A 10000-nucleotide genomic window follows, 5' to 3' on the forward strand; every position below is an offset into this window, starting at 1 on the left:
GCTGTGGTTTCAGGGCAAAATTGTGAAAACAAGAGAAGTTGGCTTCTTTCCAAGCAATGCCGTGAAGCCGTGCCCATGTGTAAGCCAAGCACTAAGCATCCATTCTCCGTGCTTTAGAAGTGTTGTTCAAGTAGTAAACAGAGACTTGGGTGGCAAAGCAGGCAGATGCACATATTTTTCCAGGGGGTGAAACAGACACTGGGATGATTGTTAGAAACTTTGCCTCCGGGAGAAAATTAGGGGATTTTACATGATTATGTATAAAGGAGATAATTCGTGGTGCTTTAGCTGCAGTTTTTAAATTCAACAATTGAATTAGGAAGACAGTTTATATACTTCACTATGTCATTTCACATTTCATACCACTGAAGAAGGCTTATCCCAGGCTATTTATCGCTACATGCGTGGAAACCGTTTGCTAGTATAACTATATTGTGTCCATTTTGACTTAATTTTAACACTGAACGTCTCGTTCCTTCAGAATCCACATTGCCATCATGTCTCTGTTTTCAGCCAGACAATATATCATTGACATGCGTAGATGAACTTTTGTAATGACACAGAGTAGATGACCTACAGTGCTATCTGGATGCTTACACCATGGTAAAGATAACAAGTACATTATGCTACTTCATTAGGTTCATAAGAAGTACCAAAACCACCTGTTGACGAACAAAACCCAAATATTATGTTAAACATATTCATGGTAGCCGGGACTTACACCACACAGGAGAGGGGAAAACAAATACTATTGACTTAGTTGACCGTAGGGGAAAGTGAATGCTTTACTGACTGATGTATGAAACAGTGAGATTCAGGTTGGGTGGGATTGTGGGAATGAAAGGACAATGGCTCACGTGTTGCTCTCTCTCTCTCTCTCTCTCTCTCTCTCTCTCTCTCTCCCTCTCTCTCGCCCTTTCTGTCTCTCTCTCTCTCTCTCTCTCTCCCTCTCTCTCGCCCTTTCTGTCTCTCTCTCTCTCTCTCTCACTCTCTCTCTCACTGTCTCACTTTTCTCTCTCTCTCTTCTATTTACCCCCAGGTCCCTAAACCTGTCGATTACTCCACACAACCCTGGTATGTTCACTTGCGAATGGATCTCACCAAACTTTCATGCAAAAAATGCCTTTCCCTTTATTTGTAACAGTATGTTGGATCATTAGTGGTTGTGTATCGACCTTTCAGGTTAAATTGGTGGGTGTTATTTCATCTAGGCTGTAGTTTAGTATATGACTCCTGATTCATCTAGGCTGTAGTTTAGTATACGACTCCTGATTCATCTAGGCTGTAGTTTAGTATGCGACTCCTGATTCATCTAGGCTGTAGTTTAGTATGCGACTCCTGATTCATCTAGGCTGTAGTTTAGTATACGACTCCTGATTCATCTAGGCTGTAGTTTAGTATACGACTGCTGATTCATCTAGCCTGTAGTTTAGTATACGACTCCTGATTCATCTAGGCTGTAGTTTAGTATACGTCTCCTGATTCATCTAGGCTGTAGTTTAGTATACGACTCCTGATTCATCTAGGCTGTAGTTTAGTATACGACTCCTGATTCATCTAGGTTGTAGTTTAGTATACGACTCCTGATTCATCTAGGCTGTAGTTTAGTATACGACTCCTGATTCATCTAGGCTGTAGTTTAGTATACGACTCCTGATTCATCTAGGCTGTAGTTTAGTATACGACTCCTGATTCATCTAGGCTGTAGTTTAGTATACGACTCCTGATTCATCTAGGCTGTAGTTTAGTATACGACTCCTGATTCTGCTCTGTAGGTTATACACTGTCTTCATAAAGTGTTCATACCCCTTGACTTATTCCACATTTTGTTGTGTTACAGCCTGAATTCAAAATGTATTAAATATATTTTTTCTCTCTCCTATCTACACACTATACCCCATAATGACAAAGTGAAAACATATTTTTTGACTATTTTTTTTTTTTTAATGAAATACAGAAATATCGAACTTCCATAAGTATTCACACCCCTGAGTCAATGCATGTTAGAATCACCTTTGGCAGCGATTACAGCTGTGCATCTTTCTGTGTAAGTCTCTTTAAAGCTTTTGCACACCTTGATTGCACAATATTTACAATATTTATTATTATTTTTAACCTTTTACTGCGGTGGGCTAAATCAGGGTCACACAGTGTGTTTCTTGTTAGTCTTAAATAAATCTATGTTTGAAAGAAAACCTCACACACATGGTTATGGGCTTAAATAAAGAAGACACCTGTACAGATATATAGTTGAATGTATTTAATTTAGAGTTTACACCCCAATATTACACTTTATATTACATTACAGAAGTCTGAAATATAACACAACCGTTTGACATAGAAACAGTGGATTTTCTGCAGTTTTTTTTAAATAGAAAAATATCAATAACATTCCATCCATGAGGCCACTAGAGGGTGATTTGGTAATTTGAAGCAGGAAAGGGCTATAATTCCTCAAGCTTTGTCTTGTTAATTGTTGATCATTGCCAGACAGACATTTTCAAGACGATTTAAGTCAAAACTGTAACTAGGCCATTCAGGAGAACATTCATCGTCGTCTTGGTAAGTAACTCCAGCCTATATTTGTCCTGCTGAAAGGTGAATTCATCTCACAGTGTCTGTTGGAAAGCAGACTGAACCAGGTTTTCCTACAGGATTTTGCCTGTGCTCAGCTCTAATTTGTTTATTTTTATCCTAAAAAGCGTCCTGGTCCTTGCCGATGACAAGCACACCCATAACATGATGCAGGCACCCACATGCATGAAAATGTCTTGGATTTGCCCCAAACATAAGACTTTTTATTCAGGAATTATTTAGCAGTATTACTTTACTGCCTTGTTGCAAACAGGGTACATGCTGTGGAATATTTGTATTATGTACAGGCTCTTTTCACTCTATCATTTAGGTTAGCATTGTGGAGTAACTACAATGTTGTTGATCCATCCTCATGTATCTCCTATCACAGCCATTAAACTCTGTAACTGTTTTAAAGTTACCATTGGCCTCATGGTGAAATCCCTGAGAAGTTTCCCTTCTCTCCGGCAACTTAGTTAGGAACGACGCCTGTATCTTTGTACCGACTGGGTGTATTGATACACCATCCAAAGTGTAATTAATAACTTCACCATGCTCAAAGGGATATTCAGTGTCTGCTTTTTTTTTTACCCACCTACCAATAGTTGCCCTTCTTTGCGAGGCATTGGAAAACCTCCTTGGTCTTTGTGGTTGAATCGGTGTTAGAGATTCACTGCTCTACTGAGGGACTTTACAGGTAATTGTATGTGTGGGGTACAGAGATGAGGTAGTCATTCACAAATCATGTTAAAGAGTGAGTCCATGCAACTTATTATGTGACTTGTTAAGCACATGTTTTACTCCTGAACTAATTTAGGTTTGTCATAACAAAGGGGTTGAATACATTTCAGCTTTTCATTTTTCATTCATTTGTAAACATTTCTATAAACATAATTCCTCTTTGACATTATGGGGCATTGTGTGTATGCCAGTGACACAAAATATCAATTTAATAAATGTTATATTCAGGCTATAAAACAACAAAATGTGGAAAAAGTCAAAGGGTGTGAAATCCTTCTGAAGCCACTGTAACAGTACGTATGTCTGTATGTTTCAGTTTTATTTATAACCTTCCTATGTTCTGTCTGTGTATACAGCATCTCTAAACTATCATATCCTGCCTGTGGCTCCTGTATACAGTATCTCCAACCTATCATATCATGCCTGTGGGTACTGTAGGTTTGCTGGGCCCATGGAGAGACTTCAGGCTGAGGCAGAGCTGATCAACAGAGGGAACAGCACCTACCTGGTCCGCCACCGGAGCCGCGAGCTCACAGAGTACGCCATCAGCATCAAGTAAGTTAGTAGCATGGCAGTACTGCACATTACACTACATTACGGTATAGTACTGCACATTACAGTATATTACGGTATAGTACTGCACATTACAGTACATTACGGTATAGCACATTACAGTACATTACGGTATAGCACAGTACAGTACAGTACATTACGGTATAGCACAGTACAGTACTTTACAGCACAGTATAGCACAGTACAGTACATTACAGTAAGGCACATTACAGTACAGTACAGCATATTACAGTACAGTACAGCATATTACAGTATAGCATATTACAGTACAGTACAGCATATTACAGTATAGCACATTACAGTACAGCACAGCAGATTACAGTACAGCACATGACAGTACAGTACAGCATATTACAGTACAGCACATTACAGTACAGTACATTACAGTACAGTACAGCATATTACAGTATAGCACATTACAGTACAGCACAGCATATTACAGTACAGCACAGCATATTACAGTACAGCACATTACAGTACAGTACATTACAGTACAGTACAGCATATTACAGTATAGCACATTACAGTACAGCACATTACAGTACAGCACAGCATATTACATTACAGCACATTACAGTACTGTCGTGTCTTTGGCTATGCCGGGTTAAGTGATGTGACATGCTATTCTATAAAAGAATTTCTCTGTAATTAATATTACCTGATTGAACTAATCATATAAAATGTAATTAACTAGAACGTCGGGGCACCACAAAATAATGTTTATAGAGCTGTTATCTTCCGAATAAACTCTTAAAGACCTGGTAATCTTTTACATCAACAGCAGTCAATATTTAATCGTCACCTTGTTTAGTCTCATCTGAAAGTAGTATATTCTTGGTTCTTCACGATCTTCACGAACACTGGCTAACAAGTTGAATCAGCAATACAACATTTGGTTTAATTATTTATTTACTAAATACCTAAACAATCACACAGAAGTACACATGCACAGGATGAGTCATACATTGATTACTAATTATGTGATACATGAAAAACGTCCCTGGTGGACAGAGCCGATATGACGGCTGGTTACACAACTGAAAGGGGATCGGGTTTGAATGAAAGAGCGGGAAGACTGAGGAACAAAAGGTTCTGTGTCTCTATCGGACCTTAGGTAGCTATGCTATCGTAAATACAGAATCTTATGCATTCTAAATAACCGCCCATTTGGAAAAGGAAAACACAATAAATATTTACTCTGAGCTGTGCTTCGAACGGTTGGTCGTAGATGGAAGGCCGGGTTGTCCTTTGAAGAATGTCTGGTGGTAGAACAGATACTTGGTAGTACCGTCGCCGTGTGGTAGAACAGATACTTTGTCCGTCCTTTCCTAGCCCACGTTTACATATTCAGGCTGGTATAGTCGAAATTCATCCTTCACATAGGTCGTCACCTTTACGTTGAGATTCGATGCTAATTTCTTTAGGTTCTTGTCGTTCAACCAGAGCTCACGCTGAGGTTGGCTTAGTTCTGTAGGTGATCTTTGTCCTTTCAATAGCACATTACAGCACATTACAGTACAGTACATCACAGTACAGATCTGTACAGCACATTACATTACAGTACATCACAGTACCGCCCAGTACAGTAAGGCACATTACATTACAGCACATTACAGTACAGCACATTACAGTACAGCACATTAGGGTACAGCAGAGTACAGTACAGCACATTACAGTACAGTACAGTACAGCACATTACAGCACAGCACAGTTCAGTACAGTACATCACATTACAGCACATTACAGTACAGTACAGCACATTACAGTACAGTACAGCACATTACAGCACAGTACAGTAAAGCACATTACAGCACAGTACAGTACAGTACAGCACATTACAGTACAGCACATCACAGTACAGCACATTGCAGTACAGTACAGTACAGCACATTACAGTACAGTACAGCAAATTACAACACAGTACAGTACAGCACATTACAGTACAGTACAGTACAGCACAGTACATTATGGTACAGTACAGTACAGTACAGTACAGCACATTACAGTACAGTACAGCACATTACGGTACAGTACAGTACAGTACATTACAGTACAGTACAGCACATTACAGTACAGTACAGCACAGCACATTACAGTACAGTACAATACAGTACATTACAGTACAGTACATTACAGTACATTACAGTACAGTACAGCAAATTACAACACAGTACTGTACAGTACAGTACAGCACAGTACAGTACAGTACAGCACATTACAGTACATTACAGTACAGTACAGCACAGTACAAAACACATTACAGTACAGTACAGTACAGTACAGCACATTACAGTACAGTACAGTACATTACAGTACATTACAGTACAGTACAGCAAATTACAGTATAGCACAGTACAGTACACCACATTACAGTACAGTACAGTACAGCACATTACAGTACAGTACAGTACAATACAGCACATTACAGTACAGTACAGTACAGCACAGCACAGTACAAAACACATTACAGTACAGTACAGTACAGTACAGCACATTACAGTACAGTACAGCACATTACAGTACAGTACAGTACAGCACAGCACATTACAGTACAGTACAGTACAGCACATTACAGTACAGTACAGTACAGCACATTACAGTACAGTACAGTACAATACAGCACATTGCAGTACAGTACAGCACATTACAGTACAGCACAGTACAGCACATTACAGTACAGTACAGTACAATACAGCACATTACAGTGCAGTACAGTACAGCACATTACAGTACAGTACAGTACAGCACATTACAGTACAGTACAGTACAGTACAGCACATTAGAGTACAGCACATCACAGTACAGCACAGCACAGTACAGCACAGTACAGTACAGCACATTACAGTACAGCACAGCACAGTACAGTACAGTACAGCACATTACAGCACAGCACAGTACAGCACAGTACAGCAAATTACAACACAGTAGAGCACATTACAGTACAGTACAGCACAGTACAGTACAGCAAATTACAACACAGTACAGTACAGCACAGTACAGCAAATTACAGTACAGTACATTACAGTACAGCACATTACAGTACAGTACAGCACATTACAGTACAGTACAGTACAGTACAGTACAGCACATTACAGTACAGCACATTACAGTACAGTACAGTACAGTACAGAAAATTACAACACAATACAGTACAGCACATTACAGTACAGTACAGCAAATTAAAACACAGTACAGCACATCACAGTACAGTACAGCACATTACAGTACAGTACAGTACAGCAAATTACAACACAGTACAGTACATTACAGTACAGTACAGCACATTACAGTACAGCACAGTACAGTACAGTACAGTACAGCACATTACAGTACAGCACATTACAGTACAGCACATTACAGTACAGTACAGCACATTACAGTACAGTACAGTACAGCACATTACAGTACAGTACAGTACAGCACATTACAGTACAGTACAGTACAATACAGTACATTACAGTACAGTACATTACAGTACATTACAGTACAGTACAGCAAATTACAACACAGTACTGTACAGTACAGTACAGCACAGTACAGTACAGTACAGCACATTACAGTACATTACAGTACAGTACAGCACAGTACAAAACACATTACAGTACAGTACAGTACAGTACAGCACATTACAGTACAGTACAGTACATTACAGTACATTACAGTACAGTACAGCAAATTACAGTATAGCACAGTACAGTACACCACATTACAGTACAGTACAGTACAGCACATTACAGTACAGTACAGTACAATACAGCACATTACAGTACAGTACAGTACAGCACAGCACAGTACAAAACACATTACAGTACAGTACAGTACAGTACAGCACATTACAGTACAGTACAGCACATTACAGTACAGTACAGTACAATACAGCACATTACAGTACAGTACAGTACAGCACATTACAGTACAGTACAGTACAGCACATTACAGTACTGTACAGTACAGTACAGCACATTACAGCACAGTACATTACAGTACAGTACTGTACAGCACAGTACAGCACAGTACAGTACAACACACTACAGCACATTACAGTACAGTACAGCACATTACAGTACAGTACAGTACAGTACAGCACATTACAGTACAGCACAGTACAATTAAGGCACAATACAGTACAGCACATTACAGTACAGTACAGTACAGCACATTACAATTAAGGCACAATACAGTACAGCACAGTACAGTACAGCACATTACAGTACAGTACAGCACATTACAGTACAGTACAGCACATTACAGTACAGTACAGCACAGCACATTACAGTTCCATACAGTACAGTACAGCACATTACAGTACAGTACAGTAGAGTACAGCAAATTACAGTACATTACAGCACATTACAGTACAGCACCTTACAGTACAGCACCTTACAGTACAGCACCTTACAGTACAGCACCTTACAGTACAGCACCTTACAGTACAGCACATTACAGTACAGCACATTACAGTACAGTACAGTACAGCACATTACAGTACAGTACAGTACAGTACAGCACCGTACAGCACAGTACAACACATTACAGTACAGTACAGCACATTACATTACAACACAGTGCAGTACAGTACAGCACATTACAGTACAGTACAGCACATTACATTACAACACAGTGCAGCACAGTACAGCACATTACAGCACAGTACAGCACAGTACAGCACACTACAGTCCAGCACAGCACAGTACAGCACATTACAGTACAGTTCAGCACAGTACAGTACATTACAGCACATTACAGTACAGTACAGCACATTACAGTACAGCACATTACAGTACAGTACAGTACAGCACATTACAGTACAGCACAGTACAGCACATTACAGTACAGCACAGTACAGCACATTACAGTACAGCACATTACATTACAGCACATTACAGTACAGCACATTACAGTACAGCACATTACAGTACAGCACATTACAGTACAGCACATTACAGTACAGCACAGTACAGCACATTACAGCACAGTACAGCACAGCACAGCACATTACAGTACAGCACATTACAGTACAGTACAGCACAGTACAGCACATTACAGTACAGCACATTAAAGCACAGTACAGTACAGCACAGTACAGCACATTACAGTACAGCACAGTACAGCACATTAAAGCACAGTACAGTACAGCACAGTACAGCACAGTACAGTACAGCACATTAAAGCACAGTACAGTACAGCACATTACAGTACAGCACATTAAAGCACATTACAGTACAGCACATTACAGTACAGCACATTACAGTACAGCACATTAAAGCACATTACAGTACAGCACATTAAAGCACATTACAGTACAGCACATTACAGTACAGCACATTACAGTACAGCACATTAAAGCACAGTACAGTACAGCACAGTACAGTACAGCACATTAAAGCACATTACAGTACAGCACATTACAGTACAGCACATTACAGTACAGCACATTACAGTACAGCACAGTACAGCACATTACAGCACAGTACAGCACAGCACAGCACATTACAGTACAGCACATTACAGTACAGTACAGCACAGTACAGCACATTACAGTACAGCACATTAAAGCACAGTACAGTACAGCACATTACAGCACATTACAGTACAGTACAGCACATTACATTAAGGCACATTACAGTACAGTACAGCACATTATAGCACATTACAGTACAGCACAGTCACACTGCTAATAGTCAATAGTCGTTAGTCATAGAGGAGAAAAGGCAAGACTCTTCCTCCATTGTCAGTGGAGGTGACATGTGTAGATCAGTTCTGCCATTGACAGTCTGCTCTGTATGTTGCTCTGCTCTGGATAAGAGCATGGTCTGAAGGAAAACCTTGGACAATACATGCATTGTATTGTGCGTTGAAAAGTAACTTGAGCTGAGACGTGCAGGAGTTATGATTCGTATAAGTGACATGCTACAGTACAGTGGGAATATGTATTGCTTTAAGGTCTGTGAAGCACTCGGCTACAAACACATTTAAAGCCCGTGGCGTCGCAGACGGGTAAAGAACCCTTGTGTGTTGTCACTGTATCGTTTCAGTCACCCGGGGCTGTTGGTGTGCTGCAGATAGACAGATGACAGCACTGAATGTTCAGACAGGCTGGAACAGGCCAATG

The 10000-nt window shown here is 39.9% G+C and overlaps 1 protein-coding gene across 1 annotated transcript in view; it reads left to right on the forward strand.

The window, feature by feature from the left end:
- Positions 1-7: 7 nt before the first annotated feature.
- Positions 8-10000, forward strand: part of LOC129858888 (guanine nucleotide exchange factor VAV3-like) — a gene marked incomplete at its 5' end in the record, with an annotated part of 45045 nt that continues 35052 nt past the window's right edge. Inside the window, 3 exons of the mRNA XM_055928125.1 lie at positions 8-79; positions 1040-1074; positions 3754-3870. Coding sequence (XP_055784100.1) covers positions 8-79; positions 1040-1074; positions 3754-3870 — 224 coding nt within the window. The remainder of the gene's footprint in view (positions 80-1039; positions 1075-3753; positions 3871-10000) is intronic.

This window comes from Salvelinus fontinalis, chromosome 7 (genome assembly GCF_029448725.1).
Source record: "Salvelinus fontinalis isolate EN_2023a chromosome 7, ASM2944872v1, whole genome shotgun sequence".
In the NCBI taxonomy this organism is placed as follows: Eukaryota; Metazoa; Chordata; class Actinopteri; order Salmoniformes; family Salmonidae; genus Salvelinus; species Salvelinus fontinalis.